This window comes from Pipistrellus hanaki (assembly GCF_964339955.1).
Source record: "Pipistrellus hanaki genome assembly, chromosome: 18".
In the NCBI taxonomy this organism is placed as follows: domain Eukaryota; kingdom Metazoa; phylum Chordata; class Mammalia; order Chiroptera; family Vespertilionidae; genus Pipistrellus; species Pipistrellus hanaki.
The window spans coordinates 30,224,835-30,243,001 of NC_140520.1; the positions used below are offsets into that span (position 1 = coordinate 30,224,835).

General features: G+C 40.5%; 2 protein-coding genes across 6 annotated transcripts; one reads left to right on the forward strand and one right to left on the reverse strand.

The window, feature by feature from the left end:
* Positions 1 to 3,754: 3,754 nt before the first annotated feature.
* On the reverse strand, positions 3,755 to 9,555 carry MRPL30 (mitochondrial ribosomal protein L30). Of its 5 annotated transcripts, none has more exons than XM_084865459.1 (5): positions 9,401 to 9,555; positions 8,389 to 8,470; positions 6,782 to 6,862; positions 4,275 to 4,421; positions 3,755 to 4,050 (listed from the first exon to the last, which is right to left on the reverse strand). In XM_084865459.1, the coding sequence occupies exons 2-5, from the start codon at positions 8,437 to 8,439 to the stop codon at positions 3,844 to 3,846; spliced, it is 486 nt and encodes a 161-aa protein (XP_084721585.1). In that variant the 5' UTR covers positions 8,440 to 8,470; positions 9,401 to 9,555; the 3' UTR covers positions 3,755 to 3,843. The 5 variants fall into 5 exon arrangements, with proteins under 5 accessions (XP_084721585.1, XP_084721586.1, XP_084721588.1 ...); XM_084865460.1 differs by having other exon boundaries at positions 8,389 to 8,531; XM_084865462.1 differs by having other exon boundaries at positions 9,333 to 9,551.
* A 19-nt stretch (positions 9,556 to 9,574) lies between these two features.
* Positions 9,575 to 16,877, forward strand: MITD1 (microtubule interacting and trafficking domain containing 1). The gene is made up of 7 exons (XM_084865456.1): positions 9,575 to 9,815; positions 10,955 to 11,056; positions 12,504 to 12,640; positions 13,358 to 13,444; positions 14,175 to 14,290; positions 16,444 to 16,504; positions 16,599 to 16,877. The coding sequence occupies exons 1-7, from the start codon at positions 9,665 to 9,667 to the stop codon at positions 16,692 to 16,694; spliced, it is 750 nt and encodes a 249-aa protein (XP_084721582.1). The 5' UTR covers positions 9,575 to 9,664; the 3' UTR covers positions 16,695 to 16,877.
* The last annotated feature ends 1,290 nt before the right edge of the window (positions 16,878 to 18,167 follow it).

The following is an 18,167-nucleotide window of genomic DNA, read 5'->3' on the forward strand; positions in this document are numbered from 1 at the left end:
CATTCTTAATATAATGGAAGACATTCACCTTGATTTCTTTAATTCTGATTTGACCCATCTCAGGCTCCAGTTGATATGATCTGAGTCCTGTTATCTAGTTTTCTGATCAAGCTCCTTGAGGCAAGGGTATAGTATTCTTGTTTTTTCTCTAGTACCCACATTGTCCTAGGCCTGTAGTAGGCACAGAATGAGTAAAATAAGTGGGTGTTGCTATCAACTGCATTAAACACGTCTTTGCCCATTCTCCACTAGCAAGGATGTAACATATCCTGGGAAATTTCTGAAAGATGATGATGACAATAATTTTAAACACTAGCAGGAACCAAGTGGGATTTATCTCCAAAAGGAATGAGCTACAAGTGTCTGCACAGAAAACTTTCCTAAATCGGGTTATTGTAAGCTGACCTATGAAGTGGAGCTCATGTCTGCCTCTTAGCCCTGAGATCATGTTAATGACTGAGTTCAAAGGGAAAGTGTTGACAGTGAACTTCCTAAGTCCTCACAGGAGAACCCTAAAGAGTCAAGGCTTTGAATAAAGTAGGGGAGTGAAAATTGGAGAGACTATGCATGCTTTTAGACCAATTATTGATGCACCATGACACACTTTAAAACCAGTTAAAGACACATTAAAAGATCTTGCCTGGGAAGTATTAACCTACCCGCTGTATTCACCAGACCTTGCTCCTTCAGATTACCACTTATTCCGATTGATGGCACACGCACTTTCTGAGCAGTAGAAATTTGGGTTTTTAAATGGTTTGCCTCAAAACAAGAAAAGTTCTATTGGGGCAGTATCCACAAATTACCTGAAAGATTGGGGAAATATGTAGCTAGCAATGGACATTACTTTTAATAAAGCACTTTCGATATTTCTCTTGAAATTATTGTGTTTTCTTTGATTACAAAAATCCACCATTATTAACTGGTACGCCTAGTATGCACTCATAGAGATTTTTCTGCTTTGCTTTTCCCTACCTCCCTAATCTATCACCAGTGGATTTCATGAAACTGGCTTATGCCCCCTCCTTTCATTGTAATGAATAAGATAAGGTGTAGCTGAAACTGGTTTGGCTCAATGAATAGAGCGTCAGCTTGGGGACTGAAGGGTCCCGGGTTTGATTCCGGTCAGGGGCATGTACCTTGGTTGCGGGCATATCCCCAGTAGGGGGTGTGCAAGAAGCAGCTGATAGATGACTCCCTTCCTCTCTGTACAAAATCAATAAAATATATTAAAAAAAAAAAAAAAGATAAGGTGCAAAACTGCTCTTCTCTGGAGCATTTTCTCAATCTATTGAGATTCTGCTTCCAGGCAACTGTCATTAGTTTAGTTCAAATAAACTCATAAAAATTCTTACAGGTTTTCTCAGAGACACAAGGCTTAGGAAGAAGCTCTTACCAGATTTTGAAAGGATGACATGAGGCAAAGGAATGCCCATCTGGGGCATCGTATGCACAGCCTGAGGATGGACAGGTAAACTTTAAGGAAGCCCGAGATCTCAGATCCAGTAGGCATACTTTTGGGTAATTCCCTTCTTTCTGGAGTGAGGTCAGGACTTGTGCCTTGCTTCTAAGCAATGCAATGCAACAATGGTAATGGAATGGATGCGACTGCATTCACACAGTCACCTAATAGTGCATCACACATCTCGCTAAGTCTCCCAGTGCTGGTTTTGAAAAAAGCAACTTGCCATGAAACTTAAAGCCACAAGGAAATGAATTCTGCCACCTTCCTGAGAGGCCTCAGAAGCAGACCCTTTCTCAGGGCTCTGACAAGCCCCTGGCTTTGGCCAACACCTTTTTTTGCAGCCTTGTGAAACCCTGGATAGACTATCCAGCTAAACGCAGAACTCTGACCCATAGAAAGGGTCAGAAAATAAGCATGTGTTGTTTTAAGCAGCTAAGTTTGTGGTAATGTGCTACGCAGCAACAGAAAACGAATGCACTAGCCTATGTCCATATTCTCCCTCTAGACTTTTCATCTTTCAGACAATTTCATTTCTCAATATTCAACTTAAACCTGTTAACCAGGGAGTTCCCTTTTTAATGACGCAACCTGTAATGGGCGCGTACTCTTTCACTAGGACGTGTCAGTACGTCACGCCCAGAGGACGTAATTTCATATTATTTTTTTTATACTTAATGAAAATAAATGAAATATATATATATATATTCGTTTATTAATATATATAAAGCACAAAGGAAAATACAAAATTACAAAAAAAAAATAGAAAATACCGACAAAAAAAAAATGGACACGTCGAATTAAAAAATTATAAATTTTACAAACAATGATAAAGATTACAAAAAATAGCCGAAACCGGTTTGGCTCAGTGGTAGAGTGTCGGCCTTCGGACTGAAGAGTCCAGGGTTCGATTCCGGTCAAGGGCATGTACCTTGGTTGCCGGCACATCCCCAGTGGGGGGTGTGCAAGAGGCAGCTGATCGATGTTTCTCTCTCATCTCATCAATATTTCTAACTCTCTATCTCTCCCCTTTCCTTCCTCTCTGTAAAAAATCAATAAAATATTAAAAAGAAAAAAAGATTACAAAAAATATATACCGTCCCTCTCAGGGCACAACATATATTTCAAGGACGTATTCATACGTCCTGCCCATTCCCGATATTGTTTACGTTTGACGCATTTATAGGTCCCGCTCGGTTAACAGGTTAACATTTAGATCTTTTCCTCTAGTTGCGGACTGCTGAAGTTAAAAAGTTAGCCCAACTTTATTATATTCTTTGGGTAAAAATTAACCTATGTTCTTTTCTGTTTTAAACAATATTTCAAACGTAAAAGAAATGGCAATAAATCTGCAGGGGCCAAACATACACAATTGTCCTCAACCAAGTGCAGCAAGTACACCTTTTGTTTGGCATAAGTCTATCTTCAGTTAAACTGAGCTCTTTGACCTTCAATAAGATTCCATAAATGTTGAATTAAAAATGTAATTGCCTTTATTAATTAGGAATATCTGTTCTGGCTTCATTTCAGGTGGCACTTCTGCTTGATGGCCTAAAACATAAAGACCTATGACATATGGATACTGGGACCACAAACAATGAATATGCCAATGTTATTGTTGCCCAACCCAAATTTTGTAAGAAAGGAAGGAAAACAAAGGTTCTTCACCATCATCAACAAAACTGCCCAGTACTGCATCTCTCCTAAGAGTCTTACTTCCCCCGACCTTCCAGGTACCTGAAGTAGAAAAAAAAAAGAAACGGAACAATTCTCCCTAAAATATTTCTCTCTTCTTTTAAAAAACAAACTCAACTGTTGGTAGAGATTTCTTAGGAATTCAAAGAACGCCAGTAAACTTTAGGCCAAATTAGATTTATAATGAGAAAATAGTGTTTTTGGTATTACATGTAAGTATAAAATGAAGCCAAGTCCACCGCACAAAGCAGCCGCTCTAGCCGCACCCATGACTTTGGCCGAAGCTCTGGTCTCTGGCAGAACAGACCGGAGGTCCTGAAGGGCAGCACTGGATTTCACCAGCACACAACACAAAGCTCACTCACAGCGCCTTTCACAGAACTGGCTGAATTAAACAAGGAAACAAAAATTTTTTAAAAACTAGTGATGATTCCTAAGGAGACATCTGAACCTAAATGTTCAAACAATGCCATTCTTACCTATTTGCAGTGAAACTATTAGGGACAAAGGGGGCAGAACTAAACCAAGTAATAGCACTAACACCTCCAAGCCTATAGTCAGAAAAAAATCACACCAACTTTAGTCAGTAAAAAGGACTAGCATTTAAAATATATTTTAATGAGAACACCTTCTAACATCTTTAAATAAAAACAATCTGCACTTTTTAATCTGGAACAGCTCTGGCCTTAGGACTTAATGGCTTTCTGGTCCGCGGGTTTCAGCTGCCACCGGACCACTAACTCGCCGTTGCTCTTGAGGCAGGTGTGAGCCATGTCCTCCTCGGAGGGCAGTCCTTGTGGCAACTTCAGGGGCTTGATTCTTATCAAATGTTTAACCACCTTCAGTTTTGCGTTCACCGAAGGGATGTTCTTGTGAACTTGGGGAGTGTGCGCCTACAAAGAAAGGGAGACTGTTAGAGATCAATTCCAAAACACAGACGGTCCCATGCTTCAGTAAAACGAATGAAGGCTCGTTCTGTCTCAGTCAAACTTTCAAATACATTCCACTAAATAACACACTTAAACAAAAAATATTAAATATATTCCTTGAAGTTTAAAAAGTGCCAAATTTAAAACAAATTTAAACCATGCGAAAGATGACTGAAATACTTGCATACCTTTTCTATTCCAAGCATCTTTATTACATCTTTTTCCCAATATGGACGGCCTTTTATACTTTTTATTCTGGTAACTATATGCAGTTTATGAGGGTTCTGTGGATCCCCACCGTATTTTTCATGATCTTCTGGTTTAGGCTGAAACACCTAGAAAGAAAGAATCATAAATGGTAAACTTTTAACTTATATAATTTATATATTCCTCCTTCCCCCGCCCAAAATAAACTAACAACAACAAAAACTTCAAAACAAATAACAACATAACGGTCTCATCCCCAATCTTCCTATAATTCTCAACCTCAAATTGAACATTTCTACCAGTCTGATTACTTATAGAATCTAAGATTTCATCCTCTAAGACAGTGGTTCTCAACCTTTCTAATGCTGCATCCCTTTAATACAGTTCCTCATGTTGTGGTGACCCCCAACCATAAAATTATTTTGGTTGGCTACTTCATAACTGTAATTTTGCTACTGTTAATGAATCTTAATGTAAATATCTGTGAGAACCGCTAGCAGGGTCGCCTAAGACCATCGGAAAACACAGATATTTACATTACAATTCATAACAGTAGCAAAATCACAGTTATGAAGTAGCCACAAAAATAATTTTATGGTTGAAGGTCACCACAACACGAGGAACAGTATTAAAGGGTTGCAGCATTAGAAAGGTTGAGAAGCACTGCTCTAAGAAAATATCAGAGGCAAAGATTTTGTTTTGTTTGTTTGAAGGGCAAGGCAGGAGCAACCAAATAACACCGAAGAGTTGGAAGGGAACTTCTTTGTTCCCCGCTCCCTGGCCATGTTGGTGGCTGCTCTTGGTTGTGAGCCACCTGCACCTAAGCATCAGACAATGGCATATTATCTATCCATAAACTAAGGTGAGCTGCACAGTCACAAAACTCAGGTTATAAAAATGGAGCTTTCATTACTTCCTTTTTTGGATTTCTGAGTCCCCAGATAATTTATTGGAAAACAACTTGATATTTGCAAATGCATGTTTTTCCTGAGTTCTAACCAGGGATTTTCTAGTTAATTTGTAATGTATCATCCCTTGGTTTAAATATATAGTTAACTAAAAACAAAAACAAAAAAGGAAAAGAAATGAACTAACAAGTCATGCCAAGACATCAAGGCACCTTAACTTCTTTTTTAATCCTCACCCAAGGATTAAAATCAATATTCAATTTAACATTTAGATCCTTTCCTCTAAATGTTTTTGCATTGATTTCTAGTAAGAATGGAAGGCAAGAGAGACAGAAACATTGATGTGAGAGACATTGATTGGTAGCCTCCCACACACACCCTGACCAGCCTGGCAGTGGGGATCGAACTGCAACCAAGGTACACGCCCTTGATCAGGAATTAAACCTGTGACCCTCTGGTGAATAGGCCAATGCTCTAACCACTGAGAAACACCAGCCAGGGCAGGCACCTTAATTCCTTATTACTAAGTGAATGAAGCCAGTCTGGAAGGGTTACATACTGCATCATGCCAATTACATGACATTCTGGAAATGGCAAAACTATAGGCAGTAAAATAATCAATGGTTATCAGGACTTGTGGGATGAGAGGGTGGGATACAGAGGTGAAGCACACACAATTCTTAGGGCAGTGAAACTATTCAGCATGACACTTTAATGGTGGGTACGGGACATTATGTATTTGTCAAAACCCACAGAGTGTACAATACAAAGACCGAACCCTGCAGTAGGTTTGAAATTTGTGAATAATAATGAGCCAATATTGGTTTGTCAATCTAATAAATGTCTACCAACGTAAGAAAGTTGGGAGAGGGATTATGTAAAACTCTGTACTTTCTGTTCAATTTTTCTATAAATTTAAAACTTCTCTAGGAAATAAGTCTATTCACTGGCTTAGTCAGTGGGTTTATTTTATTTATTTATTTTTTTTAAAAAAGATCTATAATAAAAGCACAATATGCTAATTAAACAGGATGTCCTTCTGGGAGTCCTTCCGGATGAAGTCAGGCTGTGAGGGAAGCCCAAGTCCCGGGTGTCAGATGGAAGCCGATGTCAGCAGCTGGGGCAAGGAAGGCCTACTCTTGCACGAATTTCGTACATCAGGCCTCTAGCATGTATACATAAACTTAGCAGAGAAAACTCGAAGATCCAAAGTGGCAACAGTCAACAGAGAAAGGAATGAGAAGAGCCACAAAGGCAGAGCTTGGGAGCAGGAACAAGGAGACTGTTTTCTCTGGACAATGGTGATATGCAAATAACAAATATTAAGGGGAAAAACACACACAGTAATAAACAGATTCTGAGATCATGAAAACCCATTACTTGGAAGGCAAGAGGCACATGTTTATTTTTAATAATCATTTATATAAATCCTTCTCTGTTCTAAACTCTGCACTACTATGTACATCCACAAATGATTTAATATAAAAGTTTTCAACATTACAAAAAACAGGAAACTTTTAAAAGAAAAATAATGTTTAAAAAACAGTAACATTAAAACAAAAATAAATTCTTGTTCTTACACTATCTGGAATTCTTGACTTGGTAAATTTATGACGAATCCAATCCGTACAAACGAGAGACTCCACACCTTTTGTCACGGTCTAAAATATAAAACATTAGCTTTTTAGAACTCAGATAGTGCAGAAACCCGTATCAATTTTTGGGTGATAAAAGTCTGTTTTTACCTAACCTTTAATTTTATTTATTTACTTTTTTAAATGTTTTTATTTTACTTACTTACTTATTTATTTTAATCCTCACCCGAGGATATTTTTCTATTGATTTTTAGAGAGAGTGGAAGAGAGAGGGCAAGACAGAGAGAAATATTGGTGTGAAAGAAACAAATCGATTGGTTGCCTCCTGCACATGACCCAACCAGGGCCCAAGCCAGGTAGGAGCCTGCAACCAAGGTATGTGCCCTTGACTGGAATTGAACCCGGGACACTCAATCCACAGCCAATGTTCTATCCACTGAGCCAAAACTAGGTCAGCTAGGGCCTAACCTGTAATTTTAAGCATTAATCTCAGCCCCCTACATGAATCTTACTAACATATTACAAAATAAATTTAAAAAAAAAACACATTAATTATATATAGACTTCTAGACCAGGGCTGGCAATATTTCTCTGTAAAGAACCAGATAGTGAATATTTCCAGCTTGGAGCTATATGGTTTCCATTGCCAAGACTCAATTCTGCCAGTGTAGGGCAAAAATAGCCTAAACAATATAATAAACAAATGGAGGAGGCTGTGTTCCAATATAACTTTATTTACAAAAATAGGTGGATTTGGCCTGCAGGCTGCAGTTTGCCAACCCCTGCTCTAGACAATGTGGAATTATTCACCTTCAACAATACAATGTAAAAGTCAAAATGCGTTTCTACTTTTCTTTCTAGTCCCAACAATTCCATCACCCCTAGTTCCTATCTCTTGTCCCCTTCCTATAAACCATCCCCTTCCCCCCACCCCCTCTGCCCCAGTCCTGTTTCTCTCGGCCTGCAAAAGAGAAAGGGTTCAGTGCCCATCCTTCACTCCAGGAAACTGCTCTCTGAATGGGTTATAATCATTCCCATCATGCCCTCCCTGTACTGCAGAGATGGCACAAACAATGAGAGAAGGTGCACTATCCTCTGAGCCAGACTGGCTGGGGCCAGACCAAAGGATTTCACAGGCCTTCCTCGGCCCTTGGCAGGATGTTCCTCACCCCTGATCTAGACTCTGGGCCTCATGAATAGGGTAAGCTGCACCACCACAGTTTCTAAAAGACTGGAAGGAAATACATGACAATACAAACATGAATGGTCTCCGGAATACTGTTTTTTCTTCTTTCTGCTTTTCTATTTTTTTTTTCTAATTTCCTAAGATTGAAAATGTACTCTCTTCATAATTGAAGGAAAAAAAAGAAAAAACAACCCTAAAATTATAGACCTTTTGTAGATTCTAAATGTTTTAAGGACTTAACAGCAGATAAATCATAAATAAACAAAATTAACCCTCAACCTTAAAATATGAATTTTATAAAAATAGTTAAGTTTAACTTGCTCATGTATTTTGTTAATTAGAAAAGAAACATACACATTTTACAGAAAGAAACAAAGAAAGATAACTCTTGAAAATGAAAACTTACGGGTAGTCTGCCCGGAGGACTCTGAAATACTGAGCGCAAAATCCCAGCCATGAGTGTGGTGAATGGCTGTCTGCAGAGGAGGCTGTGGCAGGCAGAAAACAGATCTTGGAGTCAAATATGTCTTGATAACATCCCCCCTCTGCCTACAAAAATGAAACAAGTTAATTGTGAACTTGACTAAAGTTTAAGAATAAAACCTTGGTTATTTTAGTATAATAAAGGCAAGGATTAAGTTATAGTAAATGTTTTATTTGGAGTTCAGCAAAACCTTAGGTAGTAATTAGACATGAACCACATCCTATTTTCACCAAATGAATTATAGCCTTAGAGGATTCAACAAAACTGGGAGCAATGGGGGCCACGAACGCCCATAACTTAAAAAATCTTGTCCAACACTGAGGGCACATAAACAACGCTTTGTCATAGAATCACAAAAAGTTAAAGAGCTGAAGGGACAGAAGAAATCCCAAATCCTATCGTTAGAACTGACAACCCTCTTATGTTAAATAGGAGGAGAATGAATCCCAGAAAGTTCCCCCAAGGGTGCTCAGCTCTCCAGGAAGTATACGGTCTAGAACTCAGTTCCATTAGTACCCAGTCCAATGCATTTTCACTAAATCATAACACCTTTATGTTAAAAGGCAAAGCGGAACTCTCTTTTCTGTCTAGTTGTGCTTTTATAAACTATTTTTTAACAAATACACATTGCTTCTATGACTTAAATAAAATAGTCATGTTTATTTAGACACATAACAATTATAGCTCACTATACTGATATATATATAGTGAAAGCAGAAAGATAAGATGCATGACTTTGGACCTCAATCAATACAATACAGCATTCACAGTTTCTAGCTGAAATCACCCATTTTTGCTGGCTTTCCGGAAGCCCGAGGGACAGGGGCCGGCAAGTGCGATCCGCAAACACAAATGGGGGAAATCACCCCGCATCCAGACAGGCACTCCCGGCAAACCCGCAATCCTCGGGGCCACGCACGCCCCACTCACTCACCTCCGGGTGCTGGAGGGTGCGCAGCCTGAACCGGCCCGCCGGCAGGAAGCTGGACCGGAGACACCAGCGAGTGCCACCTTTAAACTCGGCCGTCACAGCCTGGGCAGAGTGACGCCCTTCCCAGGTTCCGGCCGACTCCCTGCCACTCCTGGGCCGCCGGGAGCGGGAGCGGTCACGTGTCGGTGTCACGTGGTCGCTTCCCGGAAGCGCCGCGGACCCCGCGCGCTCCGCCCGGGTTAGAGGCAGAGAGGAGTTCCCAGGGTCATGGCCAAACCCGGGCTGGGGCTGGACCCTGGGGGCGTCGCCGCAGCCGCGGTGCTGAAACGGGCGGTGGAGCTGGACGCCGAGTCCAGGTACCAGCAGGCTCTGGTGTGCTACCAGGAGGGGATCGACCTGCTGTTGCAGGTTCTCAAAGGTGAGCCTGGAGCCCTGGAGACGGGGGTGGGGCTGAGGTGGGGAGCGGGGAGGGGAGAGACCGAGAAAGGAGCAACCTCCCGCTGTGTTGGACAGAGGGGTACAAGTTCATGATGTCTTGGGCACCCCGAGGAAGCAGCCAGATACAGAAGGTGGCACCTTTTACTGGTCAAAAGGTCTGGTTTCTTTTACATATTTAATAGATGGATGTCAGCGAGAAAAAGGGGGTGGGGAGGGTAACTACTATAGAAGATTAAGAGACATAACCAAATAGAATTCATATGCCCTTACAGAACTTGTGTTTGAACGAGCTGTAGAAGACCTTTTTATTATAGATCATCTTGGGAGGTTAGACTACGGATTTGGAAACATTAAAATTGTTATCGTTGCTAGACAGTAAGGTTTTCTTAGAAAACTTTAAATTTTTTTTTTTTTAATTTTTAGAGAGGCAGACCAAAGTATTTCGGGAAGAAATGCTGAAACAAATGTGGCAAAAACGCTGACAATGTTTAAATCTAGGTGCTGGGGAATAAGGATGTTCCTCGCACGGGTACTCTTGCTTTTCTGTTTAAGAGTTTCTTTAAAAGTAAACAAAAATAAAATCACAAGGTGGTAGAAGAAAACTTTTTTTTCCCCCTGTAAGAATTAAATTTACTGATATTTGGTGTGAGGAATGCTAGATTGTGGGTGTGGACAGTAAGACTGTTACAAAGTTTGGGTACAGTGTTGTGAAGTAACCAAATAACCCTAACACCAGCACAATCTCTGGTACATAGTAGATACCCAGTCATTGTTTTGAATTGATTAAGATCACCCCTTGCCTCCCTCACCCTGGAGCTCCCAGTCTGGCCCCCGCCCCCCAACACCCCCTTGCCTTTTAGCCTGTTTATAATGTTATTAGAGGCCCGGTGCACGGATTTGTGCACTGGTGGGGTCCCTTGGCCTGGCCTGTGCCCTCTTGCAATCCAGGACCCATTGGGGGGGTGTCGGACTCCAATTTCAGCCTGATCTCCGCAGGACCGAGGCAAACCTTGCTATGGGACAGGAAATGTGCGGGGGACTTGGGAAGCTGGGAAATAATGCCTATCCTACATAGAAAAGCTGTTTTGAAACTTGGGACTCTATCTGTCTAATTTGTAGGCACCAAAGATGATACAAAGAAATGCAATCTCAGAAAAAAAATTTCTGACTACATGGATAGAGCAGAAAACATAAAGAAATACTTGGACCAAGAAAAAGAAGGTAAAGTGGCCGTGTTAGAGAATGTGTTCATACACTATTGCCAAAGCCCATTTTTTTTTTTTTATTGATTTAAGTAATACATATGTCTTCTTTTCCCCCGATTGACCCTCTCCCACCACCACCCCCCCCTAAGCCCATTTCACCCTGTGTTTCTGGCCCTGCCTTCGGAGCTGGGTGGAGTTAACCCGTTTACTCTGTATTTCTGCTCCCCTGTACAGAAGCTATTCTTAACCTTTTTGGGGGCTGAGCAGAGGGTGGGGTAGTAGTCAGACACCCTCTTGATAATCTGATGAGAGCTATAAAGACTGCAGAGCTTTGCCTGCTGTTTTAAGGAATTCACAGGTCCCCATTAAGCTTATGTGTGGACGCAGTTTAAGTTAACACTACAGAGGAATACTGAATATGAATCCTGTATTTAATTCGTATTTCTCTTTATAATATGACTAAAATACTAAGGAAACTCCTGGGATGTCTTTGGGGTTTTGTTATGAATCAGAACATTTCAGTTAGAGATGCATATTATTGTTCCCTATTTATTATTAGTTCTCTCCTCATGAGTATTCTAGTTTCCAAACATAAATCTTAAAGATCTTTGATAAGTTATTCAATAATTATTCAATTTTAGTGAGTCCTACTGATCCTCTGGCACCCTAGTCTTTGGCTTGGGTTATTGAGAAGTACTACCAATTTCTGTTTAAAATACTCCCATACAAGTTCTAATAAAGACTTCTGAACTTCACATTATATGGCATTTATGTATTTAAACTAACTTTAGCTAATAAATTGCAGGACATAAAAGACTTAAATCTAGCCCAGACCGGTTTTGCTCAGTGGTTAGAGCATCAGCCTGTGGACTGAAGGGTACCAGGTTCAATTCCGGTCAAGGGCATGTACCTTGGTTATGGGCACATCCCTAGTAAGGAATGTGCAGGAGCAGCTGATTGATGTTTCTCTCTCATTGATGTTTCTCTCTATCCCTCTTCCTCGATGTAAAAAAAAAAAAAAAAAGCAATATAAAATATATATATACACATTTTTTTTTTTTAAAGACCTAAATCTAAAGAGAAGGACCAGATAGCTACTGCAGTTCTACTTATAGTGACAAGAATATCAAATATCTTTATGCATACAGTCCTCTTTTGAATAAAATGCCGGTTCCTAGGAATCAGCTCAAGAACCTGTTCCAAGAAATCCCACTTGCCTGGCCTCTGTAAAGGCAGAAATCACTTGTGGAATGCTTTGCCTTATTTACCTCTGTATATGTAGCATCCTGCCACATGCCTGTTATACACCAGGGATTAAGAAATGTTTACTGAGTGGAGGAGTTAAAAAAATTAATTTGTATCTGCTCCTGATGAATCACTATATATAAATGTAATAAGTATAAAAGTAAAATAAATTGTTGCTAGTTTTTTTTTTTTTTTTTAGTAAAGCTTATGTTTTGTAGATGGAAAGTATCACAAGCAAATTAAAATAGAGGAGAATGCAACAGGATTCAGTTATGAATCGGTTTTTCAAGAATACCTTAATGAGACAGTGAGAGAAGTTTGGATAGAAGATCCTTATATTAGAACTAATCATCAGGTAAGTATAACACAAACATGTGATGAAATGTTATTTAAAACTAGAGGCTGAGTGGACGAAATTCATTCATGGGGGGTGTGTTCCTCAGCCCAGCATGTACCCTCTCCAGTCTGGGACCACTTGAGGGAAGTCAGACATCCCTCTCACAATCCAGGACTGTTGGCTCCCAACTGCTCGCCTGCCTGCCTTCCTGATTGTAACTAACCACTTCTGCCTGCCAGCCTGATCACCTCCTAACCACTCCCCTGCCATCTTAATTGATGCCTTACTGCTCCCTGCCAGCCCAATTGCACCCAACTGCCCTCCCCTGCAGGCCTGGGTCCCTCCAAACTGCCCGCTCCTGCCAGCCATCTTGTGGTGGCCATTTTTTGTCTACATGGGGGCAGGATCTTTGGTTTGCAGGCCGGCCATGCCCCCCAGTGACCCAAGCATAGGCTGGAAGCAGGTATCTGGGATTTATTTATCTTCTATATTTGAAACTTTGTAGCCTTGAGTGGAGACCAGGGCAGTTGGGAAGTTTGTCTTCCTTCATCTCTGGGGACAACCCAAACCTCCCGCTGGCTCCAGCTCTATGGCCACCGCATTCTTTGTTGGGTTAATTTGCATACCCGCTCCTGATTGGCTTGTGGGTGTAGCAGGTTTACAGTTAATTTGCATGTTTCTCTTTTATTAGATAGGATGTGCAAGTTTGTAGTAACCTATCCTAATGTCTTTCAGCTGTATAACTTTCTTCGGTTTTGTGAGATGCTTATCAAGAAGCCATGTAAAGTACAAACGATTCATCTTCTGACCTCCCTGGATGAAGTAGGTACCTGAAGGCATTTACTTTTTCTTAACTTCATGTTATTCTGTTACAAGATTCATTTCAAGCAAGGAAAACCTGGACATAATGCTTCAACTAGAGGTATTTCCTTAGGGTAAACTTATTTTCTAACAATGGGCATAATACACCTTGAGAAAATGCTGTTGATTTTAGTGTCTTGTACCTTGCTGTTGGCCAGTTAGCTAAACTTGATTCAAATAGTTTGAAAGTTCTAAGAGACAATCACACTGTCTATACTGTTGACAATTTTGTGTATTTTTTTCCCTACCAGTTGTCATGTTTATCTTTTTCTTGATTGATTGCATTGGCATTCTGGGGAATCATAGCATGGTAGTGGGCATCTATTCATTTTGACTTACATAGGAATGCTTCTAAATAATTCAGATTTCTAGGATTAATTTACAAACAAGCCAGTCCCATCTGAGTAATTAAACAGCATTACTATAAGTATATTTTAGGAGATAGGACAGAGTTATATCCACATTAGAAAAAAACCAATTCTTTTGATAAAAACAATTGCTTATAAACTATTTCTTATTCCTTGCTGGCTTCTTTGAGATTAATAGACATTGACACTAGTGTAGAATTTTTCCATTTTGTTTTATTTTTTAATCTTTCCATTTTAATCACCTGTGATACACTTTGCATAGCTAAGGGATAATATAAAATATTAATAACTGAGTCATAAAATGCTATTTTTCCTATTAAAAGGGCGGTGGGAGAGGACAGCAAATTAGTGGCCTGGAAGAAATAAAAGCATCACTGAGGAATCATGGAGTGCTGTTGGAATTAGAATATTCTTCTTCCATACATGACCGAGAAATTAGGTTAGTATATAGTAATATTTTAACTTCTGTGCAGTTGAAAAATACTTATTTTTACTTCTCTTGAGTTTTATATAATTGCACATAAATATTCCATTTAAATATTGAATTTTTAAAATAAAGCTCAGTTCTAGTATCTTTTCATTTTTTTTAAATATATTTTATTGATTTTTTACAGAGAGGAAGGGAGAGAGATAGAGAGCTAGAAACGTCAATGAGAGAGAAACATCGACCAGCTGCCTCCTGCACACCCCCCACCGGGGATATGCCCGCAACCATTGCCCTTGACCAGAATCGAACCTGGGACCCTTCAGTCCGCAGACTGATGCTCTACCACTGAGCCAAACCGGTTTCGGCTCTTTTCACTTTTGAAAAAAAAAAATAATCTGGCTTATTTTGTCCTGTATGTGTTTCCTATTTCCTGATGGAATAAAATTTACATGTTCTATGTCATGTAAAAAGAGAAGTACTTTTTTGTCTATTCAGTTTTATATATTGTGTTATGGTATTGAGATAACTTATTTCCTTTTGTGTGATACTGATAATTAATTAATGTGTCTTTACTTCTTAAGCTTTATAAAATATTCTAGTAGGCACGATAGTATACTGTGTTCATAAAGAAACAGTATATGCAGTTTTTCTTTAGTGGTATGTTCCCTGTGTTTAGCACAGTGCCTTTCATATGTTGACTAGAGGGCCAGTGCATGAATTCATGCACAGGTGGGGTCTGGCCGGCCACCCCTAATTGGCGTGTTGGGGCCGATTGGGGACCAGGCTGGGGAGAGGGGCCTGACTGGGGCCTGGATCAGGCTGGTTATATGGATAAGAGGACTATTAAGCCACAGTGCATGTCACAGCCACCAGTTATTCTGGTTGTTCTGCCATTCTGGTCACTGGATTTTTATATATATACTAGAGGCCCGTTGCATGAAAATTCATGCACTGGAGGTGGGGGTCCCTCAGTCCGGGCTGCCCCCTCTCCCAGTCCCTGCCCTCAGTGGTGGGAGACGACCCAGCGATCAGGGGAAGGCAACACCCCCATCATACCTCTGCTGCTGCCACTGCTGGCAGTGCAAGCCTTGGGCAGCCCTGAGTGGCTGGGCAGCTGCCATCCAAGGCTTGCCTGTGGCTCAGGCCAGCCCTGGGCAGCTGCACAGCTGCCATTCGAGGTTTGCCTGCACCTCAGGCTGGTCGTGGGCAGCTGGTGAGCTGAGGGAACTGGGGGACTTAGGAGGCAGGCGCATGGAGCAGCTGGACCCACCTGGGGGCAGGCCTGGCCATGCCACATGCCTGCTGCCCTGGCAGGGATGAGGAGACTGGGCACCGCCATCTTTGAGGGCATGGCACTCAATTAGCATATTTCCTCCTTATTGGCTGTGAGTGCCGCCATCTTTTTGAGGACTTGATGGTCAATTATCATATTCCCTTTTATATTAGATAGGATAAATAGCAATGGCACCTCCCATCTTAGAAAAAACTTAAGCACAGCCTAAATGCAAAACCTATGACAATGCAGCTGCTGTGGTTGAAGCAGACAGAGGTTAGGATCCACAGCTCTTCCTGCTTATGTCCCCCATCACCAGGTAGGAAAACCCCTGAACCACCACCACAGTCTGCCTGAGTATACTTTGAAACCATGTGTTGACAGATCAGGAAAGGTTTATCAGCAGCAAGCTGAAATTCAGTAGTAAGTTTTTTATCTTCACCTAAGGATATGTTTATTGATTTTAGAGAGAAGAAGGAGGAGAGAAAAAGAAACATTGACGTGAGAGAGAAATATCAATCATTTGCATCTTTCACATGCCCGACCAGGGATCTCACTGAAACCTAGGTATGGGCCCTGACCAGAAGTCGAACCCATAACCTTTTGGTGTGTGGGATGATGCTCCAACTGAGCCACCTGGCCAGGGCTCAAGAGTAAGTTTAATGTAATTGTTAAACTCTTATCACTTAATCACATCAACCCATGGTTTCTCTGAATGTTCTGTTTCATCGTAGACACAGCCCATGAGTTACCCCAGGTTTGGCTCAACTCATGCTACTGGAGGAAATGGTTTTCTTTTAGGGGGCGATTTGCTGACACTTCATACCCTACGGCTTTGCTAATTGTCTGGCATAACTGTCTGGAATATAATACCACATGCTTATTTCAATAGGTTCAACAATGGATGGATGATTAAGATTGGAAGGGGACTGGATTATTTTAAGAGGCCACAGGTAGGATATAGCCTTATGAGTGGGTAGCACTCTTTCTGTATCATTTTAGCATGGCTTTGGTTCTTTGTTAAAAATTATTTTCTTCTCTTCTTAGGGCCGTTTTTCCCTTGGATATTGTGATTTGGATTTAAGACCGTGTCATGAGACAACAGTGGACATTTTTCATAACAGGCACACAAAAAAAATATGATGGACACTAGCTTAATTTACATTGTATATTTCTATTTTAAGTGAATATTAGATGTTTTTATACTTGGGACAGATTACTTTTATAAAATGTGAATAATAAACTTGTACATTCCTACCAATTTATGGATTCGTTGTTCAGTTGTGACCAATCTTAAATATCTTCGTAAATACATTACTTAGATTTACAGTGTTTCAAGTCGTACAGTTAATTTAAACATTTTACCAGCTTTTCTATTACTTGGGTGTTAGAGAGTGAATCAACAAATAATGAGTACCTATTGTAAAGATGAGTTAGATGTTATATTGCCCCTGGGAATTTAGAGTCAAGGAGGAAAAAATATGGATAAGAGGACTCTTAAGAGACAGATGGGCGTGTGGGTTTAATATCCATGAAAAAAGCATTAATGTTAATTTTGTTAAAATAGAATGTCTTTGGCAGACACACACCAATATGTACTTATCAACCATTACCTAACTCGATAAAGGCAACTCAACCTATTTAGTTATTCAGATGCATTTTGCAGCTCATTCAACCCTGGCTGGCACATTTATAAAGGTTTACAATCAATTGTTCTGGGTAAGCTCACCCATCAAGATGCCAATTGACTGGTTAGAAACAAAAACTACGTTGTTTGGCCCTGGCTGGTTTGGCTCGGTGGATAGAAGATCGGCCTGTGGACAGAGGGTCCTGGCTTTGATTCTGGTCAAGGGCAGATGCCCAGCTTGCAGGCTCTATCCCCAGTGGGGGGCATGCAGGAGGCAGCTGTTCAATGATTCTCATCATTCGTGGGTTTTTTTTTTCCCTTTCTTCTCTGAAATCAATAAAAATATATATTTTTTTTAAAAAGCATCCTCTTTTAAAAAAAATTAGATTATATGGAGTTAGACTGGGAGAGAAGATACAGGTAAAAGCAATGGGCAATCTAGAAACTTACTAGTAAAGACTAAGTTAACCCAGAGTCTACAAAGAGAAATAGTAGCATTGGTGCTAAAGAGTGCTCATATGAACATCACATCAGAAAATTGAAGATTAAATTCAAAATTAAATAGTGTGGATGACCAAAGCCAGGGGAAGGAGCCATGGTTCTAAGGTTGAGCATAGTAGTCCCAGACCTCTTTAGACACCAGGTTTGTTTTACCTTTGTGAGCCAGCAGGTACAGGATTGAGTTGGCATAAAAGAACAAGAAGGGATTCCAGAAAAGTTCCTGATGTTTTTCTTGCTGTTGTACTGATAATGAACCTGAAAATACTCAAATTAGTTTTGCCCAACTTTATTATGTGTCACTGGTAAATGGGTTCTTGCCATCCCCTCTTCTCCCAAGATAGAAATTATGAGAGGAGGTGAAACATTCCAAAGAAGAGGTTTTTTGAAAACAAGGTGGAGGGAAAGAGAGAGGGAGGGAGCATGATACATCAAGGAAGCACACACCAGTGAGGAATGTGGCTGGCTGAACTGTTGGGGTCTGGCTTATA

Coding starts and splice junctions, on each gene's coding strand:
- MRPL30 (XM_084865458.1), bottom strand. CDS start 9,339: ATGCGGGGTGATTTCCCCCATTTGTGTTTGCGGATCGCACTTGCCGGC. Junction 8,471..9,253: donor CGGAAAGCCAGCAAAAATGG/GTGATTTCAGCT, acceptor TGCCTGCCACAG/CCTCCTCTGCAGACAGCCAT. Junction 6,863..8,388: donor GTCCTCCGGGCAGACTACCC/GTAAGTTTTCAT, acceptor TTTATATTTTAG/ACCGTGACAAAAGGTGTGGA.
- MITD1 (XM_084865456.1), top strand. CDS start 9,665: ATGGCCAAACCCGGGCTGGGGCTGGACCCTGGGGGCGTCGCCGCAGCC. Junction 9,816..10,954: donor GCTGTTGCAGGTTCTCAAAG/GTGAGCCTGGAG, acceptor TCTAATTTGTAG/GCACCAAAGATGATACAAAG. Junction 12,641..13,357: donor ATATTAGAACTAATCATCAG/GTAAGTATAACA, acceptor AATGTCTTTCAG/CTGTATAACTTTCTTCGGTT.